The sequence below is a fragment of the Lithobates pipiens genome, unplaced genomic scaffold, assembly GCF_037356315.1.
Source record: "Lithobates pipiens isolate NorthernLeopardFrog02 unplaced genomic scaffold, aLitPip1_a1.2 Scaffold_23, whole genome shotgun sequence".
Lineage (NCBI taxonomy): Eukaryota > Metazoa > Chordata > Amphibia > Anura > Ranidae > Lithobates > Lithobates pipiens.
The window spans coordinates 43,736,633-43,763,886 of record NW_027507785.1 but is presented as its reverse complement, the minus strand read 5'-3'; the positions used below and the strand labels follow the sequence as shown (position 1 = coordinate 43,763,886).

The 27,254-nt window shown below is 45.6% G+C and overlaps 1 protein-coding gene across 1 annotated transcript; it reads left to right on the top strand.

Annotated features, from left to right (window-relative positions):
* Positions 1-119: 119 nt before the first annotated feature.
* ACY1 (aminoacylase 1) lies at positions 120-26,537 on the top strand (the record flags this gene model as incomplete). The annotated part of the gene is given in 14 exon segments (XM_077451488.1): positions 120-224; positions 611-705; positions 1,126-1,154; positions 1,157-1,201; positions 1,592-1,629; positions 1,631-1,682; positions 2,397-2,453; positions 2,683-2,756; positions 3,958-4,007; positions 13,452-13,596; positions 14,016-14,084; positions 21,906-21,985; positions 23,527-23,587; positions 25,715-26,537. Coding segments are annotated over 14 exon segments (1,065 nt in total), but the record flags the coding sequence as incomplete, so codon positions are not given.
* Between the last annotated feature and the right edge of the window lie 717 nt (positions 26,538-27,254).

Genomic DNA, 27,254 nt, shown 5'->3' with positions numbered 1-27,254 from the left:
GCCTGTATATTGTAATGTGTCAGGAATTTATTCATGGAGACCTGTTTACTGACAGGTCCACTTTACAAGAACGATGACCTCGTAATGGTTTTTGTCTGCTATCTGGTTGTCTCTTATAGTTTGTTTCGGGGAAGCCCATCATCATCCTCACCTGGACGGGGACGCAGCCTCATCTCAAGTCGGTCATCCTGAATTCTCACACAGACGTTGTCCCTGTATTTGAGGTGAGGCGGGCAGGGGGTGACGGGGGGGGGGGGGGGGGGGACTGGGATTCAGGTGTTGTTAATGATCACTTTACTGAATATTATGACTAGATGAAGGCGACTCGTGTCACTTACTTCCTTCTGCAGCATATCGGGGACTTTAGGTGGTGAGTCTGTCCCATGGACTTCTCAGATGTCCTCTTTTCCTCTCCTTTCCCTTGTCGCAGAAGAGGAGTCTCCATCCTCCTGCTGCAGTTCTCATAATGTTACATAAATGAGAATTCCAGCTGGGAAACCTTCCTGGAATGGCCATGGTTGGGATGCCAACATTCTACCATGGGAGGGAGGAACCTAGCCGGCCGTGGCTGTAAAATAAATAAATAAAACATAACTGTATTGTGTTTCAGGAGTTCTGGACCCATCCCCCATTCTCTGCCCACAAAGATAAAGATGGAAATATCTATGCAAGAGGGACGCAGGACATGAAATCCGTCACTATCCAGTAATGTCAGTAGAGGGGTGGAGGCCGTGACAGGTGTGAGGTTTGGCGCAGGTGGAGAGGCGGGCGGCGGTCTGGTGCAGGTGAAAGAGGTGGAATTTGGATCAGGAAGGGTATGTTGCAGGTAGAAGAGACAGGGTTTTATTCAGGCGGAGAGGGCGGGCTCTGCAGGCGGAGAGGGCGGGCTCTGCAGGCGGAGAGGGCGGGCTCTGCAGGCGGAGAGGGCGGGCTCTGGTGCAGGCGGAGAGGGTGGGCCCTGGTGCGGGTGAAAGAGGTGAATTTTGGGCAGGAAGGGTATGATGCAGATAGAAGACACAAGGTTTTATTCAGGGGGAGAGGGCGGGCTCTGGTGCAGGTGGAGAGGGTGTATTTAATATCTCCTCTTTCCTCTCCTCTCTCATACCTTCACTTTTTAATCTGTAGGTATCTGGAAGCCATCCGCCAGTTGAAGGCTGAGGAGTTCGATTCCCACGTACCATTCACCTGACGATGGTCCCAGGTGATGTACATTGGGGTGACATGGTGGAGATGGGGGGGGGGGGGGTATACATGTGAGGAGTTACAACTTTTTACATGGTAGTGCAAAAGAATAACCACATAGACATGTGCAGAGTGAAGAAAAAAATGTTTTGCTATTCGCATTTGTTTCGTTTAAATTTGTTTTCCTTATTTGTTTTGCGAATTGATTCAAAATTTTCAAATAGTTTTCGAACTCAAAGTTTTCCAATTTCCAAAGAGAAAAAAATAGAATAAAAAAAAAAGGTTCATTTTCTTTTTAATTCTATTATTTTTCTTTGAGGATTGGAAAAGTATGCCGCGCATGTCTATAACCACCGCTACTGAACTGCATCAGCAAATGACAGAATATACTTACCTGTATCTCTGACAGATGAAGAAATTGGGGGGCACACCGGGATGGAGATCTTTGGCAGAGCACCCTGAATTCCGAGCCCTGAACCCTGGAATTACACTCGATGAAGGTACAAGAATCTTCCTCCAGTACACTGGTGTTTTTTTATTTCCTTTTCTTTATCTCTTCCCCAATTTCTTTCCTGATCTTTTATTTTATTTTTTTTCCCCTCTTTTCCTCTATTCGCTTCTTTTCCTCTATTCGCTTCTTTTCCTCTATTCGCTTCTTTTCCTCTATTCGCTCTTTTCCTCTATTCGCTTCTTTTCCTCTATTCGCTTCTTTTCCTCTATTCGCCTCTTTTCCTCTATTCGCCTCTTTTCCTCTATTCGCCTCTTTTCCTCTATTCGCCTCTTTTCCTCTATTCGCCTCTTTTCCTCTATTCGCCTCTTTCCCTTATTCGCCTCTTTTCCTCTATTCGCCTCTTTTCCTCTATTCGCCTCTTTTCCTCTATTCGCCTCTTTTCCTCTATCCCCTCTTTTCCTCTATTCGCCTCTTTTCCTCTATTCGCCTCTTTTCCTCTATTCGCCTCTTTTCCTCTATTCGCCTCTTTCCTCTATTCGCCTCTTTTCCTCTATTCGCCTCTTTTCCTCTATTCGCCTCTTTTTCCTCTATTCGCTCTCTTTTCCTCTTATTCGCCTCTTTTCCTCTTATTCGCCTCTTTTCCTCTTATTCGCCTCTTTTTTTCCTCTTATTCACCTCTTTTCCTCATTCCCTCTTTATCTTTTCTTTCTTCTTCTTCCTTTTTTTTTTTTCTCTTGCTCACTCCTTTGCCTCTCTTTTTTAGGTCTTGCGAACCCCTCAGAGGAATTCAGTGTATTTTATGGAGAGAAGTGTGTATGGTGTAAGTCGTTTTGTCTTTCATTAGTAATGCATAAAATCTATTTCAGGTCATGTGATGGCATAATAAATATGGTGGGAGGACCTATGCTGGGTCATGTGATGGGATGATAAATATGGAGGGAGGTCCTACGGCAGGTCATGTGATGGGATATGCCTCTTATACGGCAGAGTACGTCTGCTCATCATTCATACATGAGATTGCTCTGACTTATTTCTTTCTGGTTCTGCAGGGATAACCGTTCATTGCAGAGGAGACCCCGGACACGGCTCTCGCTTCATAGAGAACACCGCCGCCTCTAAACTTGTGAGTTCCCTTCACTCTTCATTAGAAAGAACATGTCCTGGGCACAACAAAACAAAGGTCCACATTCAGTACTCTGCAATACAGGCATGCTGGCACAGCTTCCCTCCTCGCTCGGTCTCTCTTTCCGAGTTCACCAGCTCCAGCCGTTTGAATGGCGGAGGCGCGATGACGTCACTCTTGTGCTGAAGGAACGGCACGAGTATGATGTTCCTTTAAAGTGGGGTTCCACCCTAAAGTGGAACTTCCGCTCATCGGAACCCCCCCCCCCCCCCCCCGGTGTCACAGTTGGCACCTTTCAGGGGGGAGGGGGGTGCAGATAACTGTCTAAGACAGGTATTTGCACCCACTTCCGGGCATAGACTCCCACGGGAGTCTATGCTGTTTCCTGTCCCGGCGCGCTGTCTGCTCGGACACACACGGGTCCCAGAGACAGCGCGGACCATTCCCATTGCGCTGCGCGACTCGCGCATGTGCAGTAGGGAAACGGGAAGTGAAGCTGCAATGCTTCACTTCCTGATTCCCTCAACTAGAATGGTGGCGGCAGCAGCCAAGAGCCGAGCGATCGATCGGCCTCGGCTGCCGACATCGCTGGACCCCAGGACAGGTGAGTGTCCCTTTATTAAAAGTCAGCAGCTGCAGTACTTATAGCTGCTGGCTTTTAATATTTTGATTTCCAGTGGAATCCCTCTTTAAGCGTGCATGCGCGGGCGATCAGTCTGCAGAAACCTTTAATATCCCCTAAACCTTGTAGGAGATATTCCTTGTACTTACGGGTAAACTTTATCATAAGGTAGGTACAAGTGTCCAAGCGGTGTTTACTGCTTTAAAATCACTGCAAGTGCATAAAAATTCCTAATTGACTTGCCAGAAATTCAATGAGGTCCTAACTTCCTGTAGGGAGCTCACAGCACCCCCCCCCCCCCCCCAATCCCCATAACATAAGGAGGAAGTGATCCCTTTGTTTTTGCCCTGACATGCACTATTAGTGAGGTGCAGTCGCTCCTAGTAGCCAATGAGAAGCCGTCTCTCATTGATATGATTACAGTAAACTTAAAGAGGATTGGCTGCTAAAGTTGACTGCATTTTATACACCTCCCATGTACTGATGCAGGATGAGTCCTATAACATGTAATCTGCCAACCAATCAGATACTTTTAATTTCACCAATTATCATTATTTTTTTATTTATTTATTTTTTCAGCATTCTGTCATCAATAGTTTTCTGGAACTCCGAGAGACGGAAAAGAAAAGGTAAGTCCCCCGTAATCTGAACTGTGCGGAGTCTGCTAGGCCAGTGTGTGTGTGTGTGTGTGTGTGTGTGTGTGTGTGTGTGTGTGTGTGTGTTTGTTTGTTTTTTTTTTTTTAATTTAATTTTTTTTGTTTTGTGTTTGTTTGTTTTTTTTTTTTTTGTTTCTCTTACGCCGCCCCCCCCCCCCCCCCCAGTCAGTCCTGTGCATGACTTAGATGAGCCAATTGGATCCTCTGTATAAGCCGTGTTCATTTTTACATCAAATATCAATTTAGTTTTAGTCTTTTGACTAAAAGGCCTTTTTTTTTTTTTTTTTTTTTTTTTTTTTTTTTTTTTTTTTAGTTGACTAAAACCTCCAGTACATTTTTTATTCATCTAAAATCCAATGGGTTTAGTTACATTTTAATGTATTATTTTTTTTAGAATTGCCAAACATTATATACTTCTGGTGTAAAAATCTAATAAGATGTTATTTATGGTATTACGGTTTGAGCATACATTACATTACAGACACATATTTGGACACAATTTATTCTCTGGGGCCTCTGCTTTAAAAATATATACAGTATTTCACAAAAGTAAGTACACCCCTCACTCACATTTGTGTAAATCTTTTCTTGTCTCTTTTCAACAGTGACAACACTGAAGAAATGACACTTGTCTACAATGTAAAGTAGTGAGTGTACAGCTTGTATAACAGTGTAAATTTCCTGTCCCCTCAAAATAACTCAACACACAGCCATTAATTGTCTAAACCGCTGGTAACAAAAGTCAGTACACCCCTAAGTGAAAATGTCCAAATTGGGCCAAAAGTGTCAATATTTTGTGTGGCCGCCATTATTTTCCAGCACTGCCTCAACCCTCTTGGGCATGGAGGTCACTAGAGCTTCACAGGTTGTCACTGGAGTCCTCTTCCCCTCCCTCATGATGACATCACGGAGCTGGTGGATGTTGGAGATCTTCCCCTCCTCCACCTTCCGTTTGAGGATGTCCCACAGATGATCAATAGGGTTTAGGTCTGGAGACATGCTTGGCCAGTCCATCACCTTTACCTTCAGCATCTTTCACAAGGCAGTGGTGGTGTTGGAGGTGTGTTTGGGGTGGTTATGTTGGAATACTGCCCTGCGGCCCAGTCTCTGAAGGGAGGGTCACAGTACATGTTGGCATTCGTGGTCCCCTCAATGATCTGTAGCCCCCCAGTGCCGGCAGCACTCATGCAGCCCCAGACCATGACACTCCCACCACCATGCTTGACTGTAGACAACACACACTTGTCTTTGTCCTCCTCACCTGGTTGCCCCCACACACGCTTGTCACCATCTGACACCAAATACGTTTATCTTGGTCAAATCAGACCACAGGACATGGTTCCAGTAATCCATCTCCTTAGTCTGCTTGTCTTCAGCAAACTGTTTGCGGACTTTCTTAAATTTGATGCAGTGTGCAGCGTATGGTCTGAGAACTGACAGGCTGACCCCCCCCCCCCCCCCCCACCCCTACAACCTCTGCAGCAATGCTGGCAGCACTCATACGTCTATTTCCCAAAGACAACCTCTGGATATGACGCTGAGCACGTGACCTCAACTTCTTTGGTGGACCATGGCAAGGCCTGTTCTGAGTGGAACCCGTCCTGTTATACCGCTGTATGGTCTTGGCCACCGTGCTGCAGCTCAGTTTCAGTTTCTTGGCAATCTTCTTATAGCCTAGGCCATCTTTATGTAGAGCAACAATTTTTTTTTTTTTTTCTCAAATTGCCTTTCAGGACAACCCCGGAGAGAGTGTAGCTCCACCTTGTAATTAGGAAACACATGCCCACTTTAAAAACACCTCCTCCTCCTCCATGGCTTCAGTTATTGTGTTTCCTCCTTGGAGGAAGCATGTGCCTGAACCAGGGAGAGCTACACTCTCTGCAGGGGAGTAAGGCTTACCTTTCGTTGCAGGTTGTTTCTTTTTGACCCCCAGCAGCATCTCCACGGGGAGAGGACTCCTGGAGCTCCTGGTCCCGCCATCTCACGGGAGTAAGGACCCTCGGAGTGCCGGCGTCGGGTGCCCGGTGTCCGCTGGTTAGCGCAGGGAGGGCTCTGTTGCTGGCGGAGGCCGCTGCAGGTCAGCGGCATGGCTCCGTTTTCGGCGCCGGGTCCCGGACGGCGACGGCGTCGTTCACGGTGACGCGCGGGCGCTCTGAGGGGGCGTGGCGCCGTGGTTCAAGCGCTTGGAACGCAGGGATCATGGGGCGGGTCAGGTGACCGCGTGCTTCCGCTTCCGGCCGGCCCTGATGACGCGGCGGCCGGGAAAATTTAAAACGACAGAGCTGTTTGTGATAGCTGCCTCACTCAAACGATGGAAGAGTGTAAGCCAGCTATGGCGGAGACAGGCGCCCCTAGCACCGGTCCAGCCCAGGTACGTAAGGTGCACTGGCACCCTCTGCTTTACTGTTGGGCTATGTCTTTGTCTGTTCCCCCCTCTTGAGGGCCTGTCGCTGCAGGTCAGAGGTGGACTTCGCTCTGACCTTTTGCAGCCTAGTTCTGGGGTCTCACTAGTGGTCTGTTTGGTGGGTCTCTGCACTGGCTTGGTGTTAAGCAACTGGTTGTTGAGAGCTTTTAGTGAGTTAAACTTGTATGTCGTTTCAGGAAAAATCACTAGGAAAAGCTAGACCAGGTCAGAGAAAATGTCCTTCTTGCAAGACGCCCCTCAGAGATTCATGGCAGAAGGCAATGTGCAGAAATTGTATCAGAGAATTGGTGGAAGAGGAAACATCTCAACAATATAAGGATTTGTTTTCTTCGGTTAAAGAGCTGACAAACTCCTTGAGTTCTGTCAGGTCCATCCTGATACAAAACCCTCCCGCACAGACCGAGCCTCAGAACTTACCGCCCAGCCCCAGGGCGTCGTCATCCAGACAGGTGGAAACTGAAGAGTCTGGAGACGAAGGGGGTAGTACTCTCATCTCCTTCAGGGATTCTGAGGAGGAGGAAGAGGAAGAAGATAGCAGGGGCTCCAAATTCAAGCTATCACTAGAGGAAGTAGATGATATTCTAAAAGCAATCTACACTACTCTAGAAATTCAAGAAGAAAAAGTACAACTGTCAGTTCATGACAAAATGTACCAGGGGTTGGACGAAACAAAACGGAGAGTTTTTCCAGTCCACAGGGTCCTCTCAGGCTCAGTGAGAAAGGAGTGGAAGGACCCAGAAAAAGCCCCTTTCTTCTCTAAAGCTCTCAAGAGAAGGTTTCCCTTCGAAGATAAGGACTCAGAGGTTTGGAACAAAAAACCCAGAGTCGATGCAGCTTTCTCGCAGGTATCCAGACGAACGGATCTAGCCTTTGAGGATATGGGGATCCTTAAAGACCCAATGGACAAAAAAGCTGACTCCATCCTTAAAAAAGCTTGGGATGCTGCGTCAGTCAGTCTAAAACCAGCAATGGCAGCTACGGTGGTGGCCAGGAATCTGGAATGTTGGGTAGAGAAGCTGAAGAGCCATATTGAGGCGGGGACACCCCGCAAGGATCTCTTAGAGTCCTTTCCACTGATCCTGAATGCAGTCAAATACATGGCGGATGCATCAGCAGAATCGGTTAAACTGGCCGCTAGGTCTTCGGCTCTTGTAAATTCAGCCAGGAGAGCAGTTTGGCTGAAAACATGGTCTGGGGACACTGCTTCTAAGGTCAAGCTGTGTGGTCTTCCCTTTTCGGGTGACTTGCTCTTTGGTCCCGATTTAGAGTCTGTGCTGGATAGAACAGCCGATAAAAAGAAGGCTTTTCCAGTTAAGAAAAAGCAGATTGCCAAAAAGAATTTTCGTGCTTTTCAGCAGTCCCATAAAAAAGACCAGGAGCGCAAGAGCAGATGGGGTTCACAGAAGGGCAAAGGCAGGGGTGGAGTCCTCTTTAGATCTCCCCCAGAGCAGTCCCCTAAGAGCAAGTGACAATATCTCCCCAGTGGGGGGGAGACTGTCAGCTTTTCGCGAACAATGGAACAGGCTGTCTCCAAATCTGTTCGTGAAGAGCGTTGTCGATCAGGGGTACAGGTTGGAGTTTTCAGAACTACCCCCGAGCAGGTTTTACGTGACAACATTGCCAAGGGATCAGGAGAAGGCCTCTGCAATTAAGCTGTTGTTACAGGAGCTGATACAGCAAGAGGTTCTGATTCAAGTCCCAGTAAACCAGCAGGGCGGGGGTTTTTATTCACATATTTTTCTGGTGAAAAAACCCTCAGGGAAGTACCGTCTAATCCTGAATCTGAAATTCCTGAACAGGTTCATTCGGTACAAACATTTCAGGATGGATACAATTTTCTCCATCACAAAGCTGTTGACCCCAGAATGCTTCATGGCATCCCTGGATCTGAGGGATGCCTACCTTCATATACCAATTCATCAGGCATCGCAGCAGTTCCTGCGCCTGGCATTGAAGGTGGGGAGTTCGGTATGGCACCTCCAATTCAGGGCTCTGCCGTTCGGACTCTCGTCCTCTCCCAGGGTCTTTACGAAGATTATGGCAGAGGCTTTGGAGCCCCTGAAATTGAAGGGCATTCCAGTCGTCCCTTACCTGGACGACCTTTTGTTTTTTGCAGACTCCAGGGAGCAGGTCCTAGTCAATCTCCAGAGGGCCCAGTCTCACCTCGAGGGCCTGGGATGGCTTCTAAATCTAGAGAAGTCAATCCTGACCCCCTCACAGGAAATGAAATTTCTGGGGTATACATTAAATTCGATTCTCCAGAAAGTTTTCCTGCCGTTGGAAAAACAGGAAAAGTTGCAGCTAGCTGTACAGCGGATACAGAGCAACCAGACAGTCTCAGTCAGGACGGCTATGGCAGTTCTGGGCTTGCTTACGGCAGCAATCCCAGCTGTTCAGTGGGCCAGGTTCCATTCCAGACCCCTTCAGAGGGAGGTTCTGTCAAGCTGGTCCCATCAGGATCCTTTGGAAAAACCGCTAAAAATTTCGTCAAGGACGAAAAGGGCTCTTTGGTGGTGGAGAGACCAGGCAAACCTCTCAAGGGGCCTGGTGTGGACCTTTCCTGTGGACAAGCGCCTTACTACAGACGCAAGTGCCTGGGGCTGGGGAGCCCATCTGGATGGTCAGACATCTCAGGGGGTCTGGTCCAAACAGGAAGCTCAAAGATCATCCAACTGGAGGGAGTTGAAGGCGATCTTTCTGGGTTTAGTGGCCTTTCAGCAGAGTTTGAGAGGCCACCATGTCCAGGTGTTGTCAGACAACACAACAGCGGTTACCTACATTATGAAGCAAGGGGGAACCAGAAGCAGGAGCTTGATGGAGCTGGCCAATCTGTTGTTAGCCTGGGCAGAGCAGAACACAGCCTCACTATCGGCAGTGCATCTGAAGGGCTCTCAGAATTTGTTTGCGGACCTCCTAAGCAGGCGCAAATTGCTAGAGGCAGAATGGAGTCTGAATCAGGAAGTGTTCCTGATGATCTCCGAGGCCTGGGGGGTTCCACAGGTAGACCTTTTTGCCAGCCAGCAGAACTCAAAGGTGGACAGATTCTTTTCTCTTCACCGAGGAGATGCAGCAATAGGGTTGGATGCATTTGCTCACCCCTGGCATTACCAGCTGTGCTACGCCTTTCCCCCCCCTTTCCTCTAATTCCACTAGTACTGAGGAAATTCAGGGAAGAAAGGACAGACTTAATACTAGTCACTCCTTTTTGGCCAAAAAGGCCCTGGTTCGCGGGTCTTCGAAACCTAGCCTCGAAGCCCCCATGGAGGTTACCACTCAGAAAAGATCTGTTATCCCAGGGGACAGTAAGTCATCCAGAGGTGGAACTCCTACAGCTAACCGCCTGGTTTCTGAGGAGGACCTATTAAAAGCCAAAGGTCTCTCAGATAAAGTAGTAAAGACCCTGCTGTCTAGTAGGAAGGCAGTTACACAGGCAATTTACATGAAGGTCTGGAAAAAGTTCAACTCCTGGTGCAGTTCTAGAGAACTCAAGGTTAAGAGCACGGTGTCCGTCTTGGAGTTTCTCCATGAAGGAATGGAGAAGGGTCTCGCAGCCAGTACCCTGAAGACTCGGGTGGCTGCCTTATCAGTTTTCTTTGAAAAGACTTTATCTAAAGAAACTTTAATTTCTAGATTTTTTAGGGCTCTTGCTCGAAATAGACCAGTAGCCCTTAAAGACTTTCCCAGTTGGGATTTGTCTACAGTTTTACAGGGTCTCTCGGGAGCACCGTTTGAACCCTTACAGGAAGCTTCTTTGCAGAAGGTGGTTTTAAAAACAATCTTTTTGGTGGCCATCACCTCGGCCAGGAGAGTCGGCGAGCTCCAAGCTCTAGCTATTACAGAACCCTTCCTTAGAATTTATCAGGACAGGGTGGTACTGAGGACGGATCCAGCATTCCTACCGAAAGTATCCTCAGCTTTCCATCGATCGCAGGAAATAGTGTTACCTACATTCTCTGCAAGCCCAGCAAATGCAGGAGAGGACGTTTTTCACACATTGGATGTGAGAAGGTGTCTATTACAGTTTCTGAAAGTTACTAAAGATTTTAGAAAATCAAAAGCCCTCTTTGTGATATTTTCTGGATCACGCAAGGGGGAGAAAGCTTCTAAAAGTACGCTGGGTAGATGGCTTAAGTTGGCTATAACAGAAGCCTATAAAGCAAAAGGAGAAATACCTCCCTCAGGTATTGCTGCCCACTCTACTAGATCCACGGCAGTTTCCTGGGCTGAAAGGGCCGGTGCAACGCCTGAACAAATCTGCAAGGCTGCCACTTGGTCTAGTTATTCGACATTTCTCCGGCACTACCGGTTAGATCTACTGTCTGCAGCAGATCAGGCCTTCGGCAGGAAGGTACTGCAGGCAGTAGTCCCGCCCTAGGGTAAGTTTCTCGGTTATCCTCTCCGGGGTTGTCCTGAAAGGCGATTTGAGAAAGACTAAGTTAGACTTACCGGTGACGGTATTTCTAAGAGCCTTTCAGGACAACCGTTACTTCCCTCCCTAGGTTATGCTTAGTAAATGTATTAAGTTCTACCATGGTGTTGTGCTTTCTGTGCTTTGTTTTCCAGCGTCGGAAGGCCACAATAACTGAAGCCATGGAGGAAGAGGAGGTGTTTTTAAAGTGGGCATGGGTTTCCTAATTACAAGGTGGAGCTACACTCTCTCCGGGGTTGTCCTGAAAGGCTCTTAGAAATACCGTCACCGGTAAGTCTAACTTAGTCTTTTTCAGATTCTTTGCCATGAGGGTGACATGTTGAACTTCCAGTGACCAGTATGAGGGAGTGAGAGCGATAACACCAAATGTAACACACATGCTCCCCATTCACACCTGAGACCTTGTAACACTAACGAGTCGCATGACACTGGGGAGGGAAAATGGCAAACTAAGCCCAATTTGGAGATTTTCACTTGGGGGGTGTACTGACTTTTGTTGCCAGCGGTTAAGACATTAATGGCTGTGTGTTGAGTTATTTTGAGGGGACAGGAAATTTACACTGTTATACAAGCTGTACACTCACTACTTTACATTGTAGACAAGTGTCATTTCTTCAGTGTTGTCACATGAAAAGAGAGAAGAAAATTGACAAAAAAAAAAGTGAGGGGTGTACTTTTTTTGTGAGATACTGTATAACATCTTTATAAATTGAACCAAGTTTCATAAGCAAACAAAGAGAGAGAATTTTGACTCAAATGTAATATTAGTTTTAGTCATATTTTAGGCAACTAAAATAGTATTAGTTTTAGTCAAAGAAAATATTTGTCGATGCAATGAACACTGTGTATAATTTGTGTGTTTTGCTAATTTTGTTCTAGCAAATGTATTAATTTTTTTGATACACAGTATCTCTTGTTACAAAGTCATATGTATTTTCTATGCTGCTCAGCTCCATCTAGTGGCCATAATGCTGCATTTTACCACTGCCCATATTAAAGAGGCAGTAAACCCTGATGGGTTTTACTTCCTTCATTTTTGCCCCTGCAAAGAAAAAGCATAACGTGCTAGTATGCATCGCATACTAGCAAATTATTATGTGACCCTTACCTGCAAACAAAGCCAGCGCTGTGCCCGCTGCAGGCCGCATCCATGTTCGCCCCTCTTCCTTTCCGGGGGGGGGGCGCGGACTCCGGCTCTGTGACTGGACTGGAGTGACGTCACTGAACATTCCTTTTTGCCCAATTCACACAGAACTATGGTACATGCAGGCTCTCTGGATGAACGGCTATACAATCTCGTTATTTAATTATATATATATATATATATATATAGATAGATAGATTATATATATATAATCTCCAACCCCTTTTGTGAATTATGTTTGAGCTGCGTAGAGAATCTAATGTTTTTGTTATGAATGTTAGCTACTTCAGGTTAATTGTGACAGCTGGTTGTGTTTTTCACAAATGGAAGATAAGATTAAGGACTCTTGCACATGGGTCAGTTTAGCACATTCGGCGTAATTCCCTCTGTACAGGCAGCCCAGTACAGGCATATCGGGGGGGGGGGGGACCTTTTTTCATATGCCTGTATGCTGTACTTGTGTATAGGATGGCACCACTATATACAGTACATGAGTACAGCAATGCACAGCCATTCAACTCAGTGACAGGCTGAACTCTGGACTGCCCCAGAGGAGGAAATGTGCTGGGAATTACACTGAATGTGTTCAGCTGGCCCATATGCAAAAGCCCTAAGGCAGGGCCGGATCTGAGGGGGGTTGGGTCCCCAGATTTTAGTTGAGTGAACGTGCCCACCCCCACGGTGTTGGTGCATCCACTGATCCACGCTTCAGTCTGATGGGGGGCAATTGATGTAAGGATTTAAGGAGGCACTCTGGGACAATCCATTTAAGGGGGCACAGTGATGAGATGGGGATACCTACTGTAAATAGGTACTCTGACAATCTGTATAAGGTGGCACTATGATGGGGACACTCGATGAAAGGGGACACTCTGACGACGAGCCTGATGTAAGGGGGACCATGGTGTAAAGGGCACTCTGGACACACCTGATGTAAGGGAGCACTCTGGGGATTCTGATATAAGGTGGGACACTAATGGAGACCTTGGGATAAGGGGGCACTCTGGTGGGGACACCTGATGTGAGGGAGCACTCTGATGGGGACACTTGATGGGGATCTTAAGATAAGGTGGGATGTTAATGGAGCCCTTTTTGTAAGGGGGCACTCTGATGGGGGCACTCTGATGGGGGCACTCTGGGCACGCCTGATGTAACGGAGCACTTTGCTGGAGATCCTGATTCTGTTTAGATATCCGAGTAGCTAGAAACTCAGTTTTTTTTCTTTTGGACAGGAAGTTTTTGCCGGGAAGACTGTGTTCGAATATCAGCGCCTTGTGCAAGGACCCCATCGCACGAGCGCTGTGTGTGTGTGTGTGTGTGTGTTTTTTCTATTTCATTTATTGTACAATTTAGATGGCGACATTCCTGGAAAACCAATATCTTCCCCACACATGAATCCCCTGTTTTTTTTTTTTTCAGGTTGGAGTCTAATCCCCAACTCTCTCTCGGAGACGTCACCACAGTCAACATGACCAAAGTGAATGGAGGGGTCTCCTGCAATGTGATTCCCTCTGAAATGTCGGTGACCTTTGACCTTCGAATCCCTCCTACTGTGAACTTGCAGGTAAGGTGGTGACCCTCCCAATATTTTTCCTTTTTATATCGGCATTCAAATATATGGCCAATGCATTTGGGGAAGGACTGTGCATGTTCCTGTAGCCATAGTGCCCACATTTCAATCTGATCACATGGTCATTTCATTTCTTCTTCCCCTTTTTTTTTTTTTCAATTTATTTATTTTTTTGCTACGTTGTGGTGCCATCTATTTTTCAATTTTAGATATTTTATCATTTATGTATTGGGCAATATTTGGTTTGCCTGAAGTTCAGCTTTAAACTGTCCGTCTGTGTTCCACCCAATGACCAGACAGATTCTAGCTGTGCAGTTTGGATCAAACGCCAGATTTAATTTTGGTAAATCTTATGACGGCTTCCAATGAAATGATTCCGACATTCCCCCTGAATGTTACTTTTCTCTCTGCAGGAGTTTGAGTCAAAGATCGAGGGGTGGTGTCGTGCGGCTGGTGATCAGGTGACCTGGGAGTACCACCAGGTGAGTGCAGCCCTTAGGTGTCCTGGGAGTGGCACCAGCTGAGGGGGGATCTTCTAGCTGGGTAATCGGGCAACCTGGGAGTTTCACCAGGTGAGTGGGGCCCTCTAGTGGGGTGATCGGGTGACCTAGGAGTAACACCAGGTGGGTGTGGTTCTCTAGCACAGCCATCAGGTTGATTAGGTGACCTGGGAATACCACCAGGTGAGTGGGATCCTCCTAGCAGGGTTATCAGATGGCCTGGGAGTATCACCAGGTGGGTGTGGATCTTTAGCAGGGCAATTGGGTACCCTGGGAGTACCACCAGGTGAGGGGGGGCCCTTTAGCTGAATGATCAGGCAACCAGGGAGTACCACCAGGTGAGTGGGGTCCTCTAGTGTGGCGATCAGATGGTGGCTGACCAAGTATCTCCCATACCCCAGTGGTCATCAGCCCTGTCCTCAGGGCCCACTAACAGGTCAGGTTTGCAAGATAACTGAAATACATCACAGGTGATATCATTTGCTGCTCAGTGATTGCCGTATTCTAGTCTGCATCTCCCCCAAGGTAATATATAAAACCTGGCCTGTTAGTGGGCCCTGAGGACAGAAGTTGATGACCACTGCCATACACAACCCCGGGCTGTCGGAGCCTGCTGATCGCAGTAAACAGATGGGGCGATACCAGCTGGCAGGTAGAAAAGAGGAATCCGACTTCAGGGAGTGGGAGGAACATTTTAAAGGATAATTATAACAAATTTTGTCCCTTTAACTGATTTCTCGCCTGTCTTCTAGATACTTTTGTTGATAATTATCATCTTGATACATTGTAATATTTCAGGAGTTCTCTGGTCACAGCATACTTTCATTTTATAACATCACTATAATAACAACAATACAAACGGTTATTACTGACTATCCAATAGAAGCTTACTTGAAAAATCAGTTTTCATGTTGTGCATGTAGCCTGTCTACACACCGCCTCTTCCCACAACTTCCTGGATTCCCTGCATGCTTTGCAGCTGCTCTATATCTAAGGACTACATATCCCATGGTTCCTTGCTGCCTGCAAGCAGTGAGTCCTGACTCTGCCTCCTCAAGCTCCTCCTCTCAGAGGGCGGGCTCTGTGACATGTGTGACACAACAGTGCCTACTCACAGGGCTTGGGGACTTCACAGGATTCCAAAAAGTCAATGTGTGGGGGATCTTCACAGACCTGAAGATGGATCAGATTAATAGGAGTAGGCTGGAAATAATTGGAATACAATGTGGAAATGATATGAAGATAAGATTTTACATTTTGACCAAAGATGCACTTTAATTATTGAATAATAAAAATCTAAGAAAATAATATTTTTTTAATAAATGAATCAATATATTTAAGTAAATACATTTTTCTCAAGTCATCTTCCAGGACGGCACACCTGAGAGATGAGAGGCTCCTCCCTACAGGAAACACAATCAATCGACAGCTGTTTTAAGTCCCCACCCTTCCCCTTGATCCTCAGTTTTTGATTGTGTTTCTCCCTACACAGCGAAACTGTTTGTTTTTTTCCAAATGACCCGAAGCCTGGGGCTGGTGGTCTCCCCCTGGGAGCCGGACCACAAGCCTGGGAAGCCTCTGGGTCTGGTAGGATATTCTTGTCCTTCCTGGGGGGTTCCCCTATCTTTTCCTCAGGGCGGGCAGCAGAAATTGGAAGAGCCCCCCTGAGAGCTGAAGGACCCTGGGTACAGTGGTGTACCCAGAACTTCAGGGGCCATTATCCTGTCTCCCCCCTCCTTACCTGTACAGGTGGCTGTTCAGACGGGGGTGCTGGCCATCGGTTCTTTCCAGGGGGCTTGTCCCCGACTCCTGGGTCCCCGGTAGCTCGCGTGGGCTGCCGGAGAGGGCGTGGCAACAAGCACCCGCGTCATTTTCAAACTTCGGGAAAATGGCAGCGGCGTTCTTACCCAGGAGGGAAGGCTGAGAGTCAGTAGGAGCAGGCGCCCACATCCTCCTTTCTCTAGAGCGAGGAGGCACCAGTTTACTACGGTGGATGTCTGCCTTAACCACCTCAGATATGAAGATGGGAATGAGGAATGGAAGGCATTGCCCCCCCCCCCCATGTATATAGACTGACTTCCCTATGGGGACAGCAGTTGGGGGGGGGAGCACTTTGGCGGCTATCCTCCTTGCGTGTGGACCATAAGGATGGAAAAGCAAGCCCGCTGGCTGTGGCAAAAAGAGGAAGACGACAACGGTGAGTACTTTACTTTCCTTTTGCCGTGGGAATTTAGCTGCAAAATCCCCAATTCCAGCCAGAGGGTTCCTGGGCATTTGAGATCTCACCTGGGGTCTGGATTCAAATAGCCCTTAAGCTTCTGCTAAAAACACCAGCCGCAGCTCCCTCTTACATCAGAGAAGCTGTATGGTGGACAGGTGGTGCAGAGGAACGAGTGTGCCTAAACCACTTCAGATGAGAAAGAGGTAGGTAGGCCATTGCTCCCCCTTCCCCGTGTATATACTGACTGGTGCAGTGCAGAACCTGGGGTCGGGATACAAATAGCGCAGACGCCACTGCTAAAACCACCAGCCACAGCTCCCTCTTACAGCAGAGACACTGTGGTTATCGCAGCAGTAGGTTGCCAGCCTCTCCCTACATGCCCAGTTGTGGTACATTTAGTAGGGATGAATATAGCGTACAGAGGGGACCTGGTAGATACAAAGTTACTTACAGGCCAGGTATACCACTGAACAGGTTATTAATTGGGCAGTGGTTGGTGGATTCAGAAGCTCCCCTGGTCAGCAGGTGCACTAGGTTACCGGCCCTATTAGCCCAGCTGCTAGGAATCTGAAGTTGCTTCACAATGTTTAAAAGCTGACCTAACATTCAAGGATGGGCAGAGACCAAGCTACTGTGTGGCACAGTAGGGGTTCCCTTGTCACAGATCCTCCTTTTGGGGGTTGCCTGCTATAGTTAACTTTCATAAGCTCCAACCTCCCACTCCACCTTTACACTGTGTTTATATTATAGTGTAGGAGGTAAGAAGAAACTTATTTTTTATTGGTTTGGGCTACAATCCACGCAGTGGCAGATCTAAAGGCGATTCACCATAGATCGCTCCCTACATCCTTTTAATTGAGGATTTTCTGTGCAAACCTATGCAAGAGCTACATAATTAATTGTTTGAAGCCTGCAAATAGCTATTTACCTCCCAGGCTAAACTGGTAACCACCTCTTCTAGAGAGGTCTTAAATTGGTCTCTAGGGCTGGGCTCATTGAGACTTTAGTTGCTAATCAGCACCACCTGGATATGTGCTGGCTAGCGTTTGCTCAGTCTATGGAGGTAAGGTAGGACAACAACTACTACTAATAGTAGGGTGTCCAACCATTTTAGGATCTGTTCCTTCTCTGGTGGTGAAGGTTTAGTATCTACAGCCCAGGCTATGCCTATGAAATAAATTGCCTGTTGGTTATTTCATAAAGGGATAGACCATGACTCCTCATTGGCTGCACACCAGTAGACCTCAGTAGTGAAGGTTTGTGCTTGCTGGGATGTTTTTGTGGCACAGCAGAAATACACATTGAGATTTGTGACATCTCTGCTTATAAGGGCTATATTGCTGTACATCAGAAATGCACTGCACTGAAGCTTGTTTGCTGTCCTTTATATACTAAAGGTACTGCTTTGTTTGGCTACAGATCAGAAAAATACAACAGTGAAGGTGATCTGTACTTTCTGGTTTTGTGTTGCACAGCAGAAATGCACATCATTGTGTCTGGTGACATCTCTGCTCATAATGGTTATATTGCTGCACATCAGACATACACAAGATTGAGGTCTGTCTGTGGGGCTTTGTGTCCTGTTTTACTGCCTTGTTGGTTACTTATCAGAAAGGCAGCAGTGAAGTCTGATGGTCCTGATTTGCGTGGCGCTGTGCTGATTCAGACAGTGCTATTAACAGCAATGGCTGCCGAGTTTAAACATGCGATTTGACATGTTGAGTCGCATGACAAATCATTTCAATATGGATGTGCTATCTCTATTCATAGTGTTTTATTGTTGCACATCAGATTTGTACAGCATTAAGGTCTGTGAGGTTTTGTGTCCTGTATTACTGCCTTATCAGAAAGGCAGCAGTGAAAATTGATGGTTCGAATTTGTTGGGCTACATAGTAGAAATACAAATTGAACCCCTGCCAGGTGTAGTACATATACTGCCTTTGGTAATCCATGTAGCACCACAAAGTGGTGTTGTGCTGATTTTAGCCATGCGATTTGACATGTTGAGTCGCAAGGCCAAATCGCTTCAATATGCATGTGCTATCTCTATTCAGAATTGTTATATTGTTGCACATCAGACATATACAAGATTGAAGGTTGTCTGTCCTTTTATGTCTTGCATATTCTGCCTTATTGGCTGCATATCAGAAAGGACACAGCAGTGAAGGTTGCTTGTCTTTTTCTGATTTTGTTTTTGCTGCTCAGCTGAGAGACACATTGAGGATGGTGGCCTCTCTGCTCAGTATTGGTATATTACTACACATCAGACATACACAAAGATTGAATGTTTGTGTCCTGTATGTCCTATATTTACTGCCTTATCGTTTGTATATCAGGCTAAGCAGTGTTTCTCATGGATCTACCTTTCTGCATCTTAGGGATACACAGCAGGGGTTTGTTGGCTGCAATCCTCCAGGGAGTCACAGCATTGGGGACCCCTTACTGGTTCGACCTGAAAATTGCTATTTGTTTTTTTTTTTTTTTTCCCTGCGACCTGTGTAATCTTGAGGTCTGTGGATCCAGGAATCAGGGACTGCTGGTGTCGCACAGACACAAATGGTACCCATTGGAAGCCATAGTATATGACTTCTCATGCGTCTTGCAGTCCCAAGTCGCAGGTTGGGTCGCACGGGTGTGGGAACCCTAAACTTATCTGTCCCTTCTGATTGAGGTTTTGCTACACAGCAGGAATACTCATCATGACCTTATTGTTTTATTTTGCAGCAGACCAGAAAGATTGCAGCTGTAAAGGCTGTCTGTCTTTTTCCTCAGTGTCTGCTTTTATGTTGTTGCACAGCAGAAATACTCAAGATTGAAGCTTGCTGGTGCTTTCTGTTTCAGAAAAACACAATGCTGCAGGTTGCTCGTGTCCTTTCTCAGTGTTGGTTCTATCTGAACTACACTACAGAAGTGCATGACAGAAAGGATTGTCTTGTGTTCCATATTTTTCCCTGTGGCATAGCAGAAATGCACAACACGGGAGTTGGTGTTCATATTAATCTTATAACTGTGGTGGTTTGTCAGAAATACACAACATGGAAGTTTGGGTCTTTCTGTCTTTATAGCCTTGTTTTGCTGTACATAGGTAAAGCACAACAGTAAAAGGGGTTCCTGTCCTTTCCGTATTTATATATCAGTTATGACCTAGCTAGCTGCACTAAAGAAATACGCAGCATTTAGGGTTTGCTTGAGTCTTAATGTTTTTACGTCTTGGCAGCACATCAGAAAACCAGACTATGAGGACTGTTTGTCTACGTTGAGGTTCAGATTTGGGTCTCTTCCCATATTTGATATATTGGTTTAGCTAGTCACACTCAGGCACACAACATTGTTGTCTATGCTTGTGTCCTTTCTGTCTAAATCTATTGTGCCGTGCCCACAATCTATGATCATTTTATTTGTGATATTAATAATGCATGTATCACCTTTTGTATTTCAGCCTTCTTTTCCATGGAGGGGCCAGGAGTTCGGGCTGCAGCTGCCACATGTCAGAAAACCTTGACCACTTGCATTCAGGGATGCCAGAACCATTTCCTAGGGTTGAAGCCCTGTAGGGTTATGGGACACTGGAGGAAGGGGATAATGAATCGCCCTGTTTAGTAAGAACTTGGAGAGTTCTGTTCAGAGGAGTATTAGGGCCTGAGGATGAAGTATAAAGATGTATACCCGATCGAATAGGTTTCGGCTTGGTGCATGGCCTTCATTTTGCCCTTTTAGCAAAACTAGACATAGCAATATGGGTAGTCTACTCCTGCTAGGGACTTTAATCTCCTGAAGAAGGCTCTCAGGCGTAAGTAAGGACATAGATTGGGCGTGCCTTAAACCCAGGGTTCAAGCTTCTGTTAATCTATTTCCCTTAAGTAGGCTTCCCTTTAGTCTTTTGCTGACATAAAGATAAAAAGGAAGCAGTTTTATTTCCCTCAACAGGATAGTGTTAAGACAGGCCCTCTTATTGATTAATGTAGTGTCCTTGTCTTACACAGGTCTCTTATTTATCTTTTTAGTGGTTCTAAGTAGCACCTACAGGCATAATAGGCCATGGTTGTTAGATGTGTGAGATAGGCAACATTGCTAACCTACAAGTTTAACATGTTTTCTGATTCCATTTTTAAGAGCCCATTTCACCTAGATACTGCATCTGAAGCGGAAAAGGCAGGAACATCTGTGGAGCAGACCTGCAGATCAGCCGCATGATCCAGCTAACATGCCTTCATCAAGCATATGAGCGTATGGAGTGGAGGTAAAGCTCACTGCAGAGCCAAGGTTCGCCAAGAGGGTTTTGCAGTGGCCCCCACCCTAAGGTAGGCCTGAGGTACTTGTTTATCCTCTCAGGTGTGCCGTCCTGGAAGATGACTTGAGAAAAGTACCAGTTACTTACCGGTAACTGTCTTTCTGGGAAATCTTCCAGGACGGCAGGCCTACTTCCCGCCCGTTGGAGGAGGGAAAATTCTAGAACACTAGAAGGTGAGTACCTATGAGGAATGATTTCCCTTGTGAACCTGGTTCAGGAGTTACTTCTCTACAAACTGAGGATCAAGGGGAAGGGTGGGGACTTAAAACAGCTGTCGATTGATTGTGTTTCCTGTAGGGAGGAGCCTCTCATCTCTCAGGTGTGCCGTCCTGGAAGATTTCCCAGAAAGACAGTTACCGGTAAGTAACTGGTACTTTTTTATAAATTAAATATTAAATAAAATAAATAATTGGCATATAATGTGGAAATATTAGACGTGCACTCATTTATTATATATATATATATATATATATATATATATATATATATATATATATATATATATATATATATATATATATATATATATATATATATATATATATATATATATATATAATTTTATTTATTTTTTGTCCCGGTCATTCATTATGATCAAAATTCGTTATTTCGAATAAATTCGTATCTTTGGAAATTTTTTAATTATGTTCCATTTGTTTAGATGCTGTATTCGGAAATTTGAAAATCAGAAATAATAATTGACTATTAAATGTATAGTTATTGGAATTTCCTTTCAAATTTGGCTGTTGGTGAACGTAACCAATACGAATCTAACCGAAGTTATGGATTATCTGAATAAACGAATGCCACTGCTAAACGAATGGAGCGTAACAAATTCATAATTTATTAATACGTTTTTACTATTCTTATTATTAATTTGTTACGATCCATTCGTTTAGATGCGGCATTTGTTTGTTTTTTTCGGATACATTTTGTATTCGTTCCGTTCACTAACAGCCAAATTTGAAAGGAAATTTCAATGCCTATAATTTATTAGTTAGTAAAAGTTAGTATTAGTTATATTGGATTTTCATTCTTTTTCATTTTTTATATATTTTTTTTTATTTTTTATATAAATTCCGAATTTAAATTTTTTTTGTAAAAATTAAACGGGTTTTTGATAGAATATTTCCGAATTAACGAATTTTGTTGAATTTCGGCAAAAAACAAATTTGTAATGAAACTAATTGCACATGTCAAATATGATTTTAAATTTTGACTATTGATCCACTTGAAACATTGTAATATTAATGGAGTGATGTAAATAAATGTGTCTGTATTGCCCCCCAGAAATGTATGAATGAGAGGATCACCACCCCTAACGACACAAACCCTTGGTGGAAAGCGTTCAGTGACCCCTGCAAGGAGCTGTGAGTAGACAAGAGATCATCGTTGCTTTACAAACTACTTTTATTCAGTGAGACGTCTATTTTAACCCCTTGTCTACCGGCCCAGGATGACGGGTAGAGCAGGGGGGAGACCAGCGAAGGTCATTCACTGATCTCTCCTCTGGTGGATGAACCTGGAAGTGATGAGCATTTTGCTGCTTCCAGGATCGGGCTGTCGTTCCTTGGCTGAACGGATAACAAGTTGATCGTGTGCAATCTGTCCTTGGCCAGCTTCACTGAGGTCCAAAGGTGACATAAGCATTCTAATAGACCTCTGATATCTCCTTTAACCACCTCCTGCTCGCTGTATTGACAATTGACGGGCGCAAGGTGGCTTTCTTGTTCTGGGATGACGTCATCCTACTCTTGCCGTTCTTGCCCGCCTGCAGGGGGGGGCGGCACACAGCGCGGCGACCGGTGGTGCGCTTTGTCCCTGGGACGTGAAGTATCACCGATCTCGGTAAACAGCCGATGACGAGGCTCTTTGCCTATGTGAACAGCTGTGTCCAATTACAGCTGATCACATGTAAACAGCGTGTGAGGAGAGGAGAGTCGATGAGTGGCGTTTCCTTACAGAGGAGATTTGCACTAATGAGTGCTGCCAATCAGTGCCTAATTAATGCCACCCATCTGTGCTGCCTATCAGACCCGCCTATCGGTAACCATTTGGGTACAGTGTAGCATGACCGCGCAATTGTCATTCAAAGTGCAACAGCGCTGAAAACTGGCCTAGGCAGGTAGGGGGTGAAAGTGCCCGGTATTGAAGTAGCCAAAGAGGACCTGTCATGTCTACTATACCATCAGCCCCCTTGTGTTAGCAATACAATTAAGTGTAAAAAAAAAAAAATGCAAAACTAATTTTAAAGTTCCTTCCCCCTCATCCCCAGGTACATCTACTAATGTCAGATGTGTCTATGTACAAAATCGGCAATTGCAATACATATAGTTTCATAGTTAGTAAGGTTGAATAAAGACACCAGTCCATCCAGTTCAACCTGAGTGAGTGTCTACAATAGACCCCATCCCTGTACATTGCACACTCACATTGGTCCATGCCCTCAAGGCGCCCACAATCCAAGGTCCCCATTCATATACTAGGGCCAATTTTGGACAGAAGCCAATTAACCTACCTGCATGTCTTTGGATTGTGGGAGGAAACCGGAGTACCCGGAGGAAACCCACGCAGGCACAGGGAGAACATGCAAACTCCAGGCAGGTAGTGTCGTGGTTGGGATTTGAACCAGCGACCCTTCTTACTGCTAGGTGAGAGTGCTAACCACTACACCACTGTGCCGCCCTTAATATATAATAAGTATCGCCATGCGTGCCAGAGAGGGAGAGATCAGGAGAGAAATGGGGTAGTATATTGTGTTTATGTGCACTGAAATGATGGGTTTGGCAAACCGTTGCGTTAAGATCATGTGACAAAAAAATGGCAACTCTGCATTCAGAAAATATGTGATGTTTGATGATATAGATATAAGAAGATCCACAAGCTTGTTCTAACAATGCTTCATTTTCAGGGGTTTGAAGCTGAAGCCGGAGATTTTTCCTGCTGCCACAGACAGTCGCTACGTCAGAACGGTGAGTACAGATGAACTTTCTCCTTTTGTATCTTCTTGAATGACGGCATGCATGTTTGTCTCATCAATGGTGTATTGTAAAGCCGCCGTACACAAGGACTGGTACAGCAATGGCTTGCTCTGTCTTTTGTATTTTTGTTTTCATGTATCAAAAAACCTCCCTGCAGTTTGAGTTGAAAGTATTTTGTTGACTTTAGAAACTGCAGCTTGGCATTGCAAACTATTATTATTAAGCTTATGATCTACCAGAACACCCAGGTCCTTCTCCACCACTGATTCCCCCAGCTGTTCCCCTCCTAGTATGTATGATACATTTCTGATCTACCAGAACACCCAGGTCCTTCTCCACCACTGATTCCCCCAGCTGTTCCCCTCCTAGTATGTATGATCCATTTCTGATCTACCAGAACACCCAGGTCCTTCTCCACCACTGATTCCCCCAGCTGTTCCCCTCCTAGTATGTATGATACGTTTCTACTCTACCAGAACACCCAGGTCCTTCTCCACTACTGATTTCCCCAGCTGTTCCCCTCCTAGTATGTATGATACGTTTCTACTCTACCAGAACACCCAGGTCCTTCTCCACTACTGATTTCCCCAGCTGTTCCCCTCCTAGTATGTATGATAAGTTTCTACTCTACCAGAACACCCAGGTCCTTCTCCACCACTGATTTCCCCCAGCTGTTCCCCTCCTAGTATGTATGATATGTTTCTGATCTACCAGAACACCCAGGTCCTTCTCCACCACTGATTTCCCCAGCTGTTCCCCTCCTAGTATGTATGATATGTTTCTGATCTACCAGAACACCCAGGTCCTTCTCCACCACTGATTTCCCCCAGCTGTTCCCCTCCTAGTATGTATGATATGTTTCTGATCTACCAGAACACCCAGGTCCTTCTCCACCACTGATTCCCCCAGCTGTTCCCCTCCTAGTATGTATGATAAGTTTCTACTCTACCAGAACACCCAGGTCCTTCTCTACCATTTACTTCCACAGCTGTTCTACAACTAGAATGTAACATTTAAGAAGTTTTTTTATGATCTACCAGAACACTTCCTTCCCCAGCTGTTATCAATCACACATTCTAGGAGGAGAAGTCTTTGATCTACCAGAACAGCCAGATCCTTCTCCACCATTGACTCCTCAAGCTGTTCTCCTTAAAATGTATGATTAATAAGTCCACAATCTACCAGAACAGCCAGATCCTTCTCCACCATTGACTCCCCCAGTTTTACTTCTGGGGAAAAAGGAATGATACAGGTGTGTTTTCACCGCCAAGTGCAGAACTTTACATTTATGATCAGTAAACTTCATTTTGCCTACACCTATTTTGGTGTCCAAAAACACCCCGTCGTTGGCTGGGAACATGACAATCAACACTAAGGAACAGATGATCCCTAACCTAGCATAATAACAAAGCCATGATACAATTACAAAAATTATGATCCTGGAGCCTATGACACTGTTGCCTACAGTTTGCATCTTGCCCATCCACTTTTTTTAGGTGGTCTCACCAACCCACTTTATGGATTGTTCCTGTCCAGACCCCGCCTCTAAATATGTGAGGACTACCCACTTGTGGCCTCAATCCCGCTTACATGCAATAACTCAAAAAAAAAAGGTTGATGCTGTGATCCCAGGACATGGCACAGGCCACCACGTCAGAGGGCCAAGATGCGGGACTGTTTCAGAAAAATCCAGGACCATTGTCAACTGAGCTATGCAACAATTTTATTTTATTTTTATTTATTTTTTTAACAAAATTTATCTCAGCATGATGAAATTTGAGTATCATTTCAGGAACGGCTGTGTTTTGGCTGCTAAATCAGTTGACCCGCTTGTCAACTGATTTAGCAGCCGAAACACACGGGGCGGGGGGGGAAAAATGACAGTCGCTTATTAATGCCATTTGAAGACAATTCGCCATCCGGCTTTATGTACACCTCCAAGGGGACTTCTAGGTATCCAAAAATTGTATTTTATAAATTAGAACTTATTAAGATAATTATATAGAGATATATATATATATATATCTTTTCATCTATTTTTTTATCTTCTTCAAGATGGCCGCCTCCACAATGTAGGTAACAATAAAACTTTAACCTGCCCTCTTTTGCTCTCCCCAGGCCGGTTACGATGCCCTCGGCTTCTCCCCAATGAATAACACCCCCATCTTGCTGCACGATCACAACGAATACTTGAACGAGGGCGTCTTTCTGCGCGGGATCGAGATTTATAAACGCATCATCCCATCTCTGGCCAGCGTGCCCGCACTGGATGGAGAACACTAGCACAAGAGGCCAAAGAATCAACTATGAATATGCAGTGACTGGGGACGATGTCTTTGACAAAATGGCCACACTTAGGGACTCGGCGCCAACCCCCAAGGACAAAGGTGGCGACTATTTTTAGCGCAAACCAAATCTAAACTCAGGGCAATAAAATACCTCCTAGATGCTCTCTCAATCATTCTTTGGATGTCCCCACTCCCGCGTGTCCGCTTTTTGCCTCGAAGGACCATCCAAAATAAAATATATATTTGGGTTAATGTAAAAGCTGGATAATGAGATTCATGGATTAGAATGTAAAACGTTCAATGACAATTGAGAACTAATAAGTCTTAAAAATGATTTGCGTGATTCTGACAATGTTGGTACAAGTCTTGCAGCGCTGGGGTGCTGGAGATTGGCTTCCCAGAAAGAAGACGAACTGCATAATGGGTGGTGGACAGGAAGGCAAAAGTCCAGCCAATTCCTGTTTTTGAATGGAGCGGGGAAGGGTTAGAACCTCCACTGTGGTTCTATTTCTGTCGGTGTCCCCATTAGGGAGTTATCATGCTTCCTGTTGCCAGAGACACAACAGGAAATAAGTGGAAATCTCCCCAAAATGTATGCTTGTCAACATGACAGTTGTAAAATGTTGACTTCACCCAACAATCACCAGGACAAAGAGAAAAGCATAAATCTCCCCAGTAGGGACACAAGAAGCAATAAAAACTTGACAGAGGTGCTAAACACCCCCCCCCCCCCACTCCATTCAAAACTGCCATTTAACTTTTTTTTTTTTTCAGCTGAAACTATAGCTTAAAGTAAATTTTTATTAAAAAATATTATAATTCTCTTTAATTAAACCTCTTCTGTTTTCATAACATATCTTTATTATAGACCTGGTGATGTCATCACTGGGTCTCTGTACTTCTCTGTGCAATGCAGGAAGATCATGGATGGTGGGAGGGGCTGGCAAGGGGCTGTACATAGCTTTCTGAACACATCCCTCATAGCTGAGCCCCTCCCATCCCTCATAACGGAGTCTCTCCATAGCTGAGCTCCTCCCATCCCTCATAACAGAGTCCCTCCATAGCTGAGCTCCTCCCATCCCTCATAACGGAGTCTCTCCATAGCTGAGCTCCTCCCATCCCTCATAACAGAGTCCCTCCATAGCTGAGCTCCTCCCATCCCTCATAACAGAGTCCCTCCATAGCTGAGCTCCTCCCATCGCTCATAACGGAGTCCCTCCATAGCTGAGCTCCTCCCATCCCTCATAACGGAGTCCCTCCATAGCTGAGCTCCTCCCATCGCTCATAACGGAGTCCCTCCATAGCTGAGCTCCTCCCATCCCTCATAACGGAGTCCCTCCATAGCTGAGCTCCTCCCATCCCTCATAACG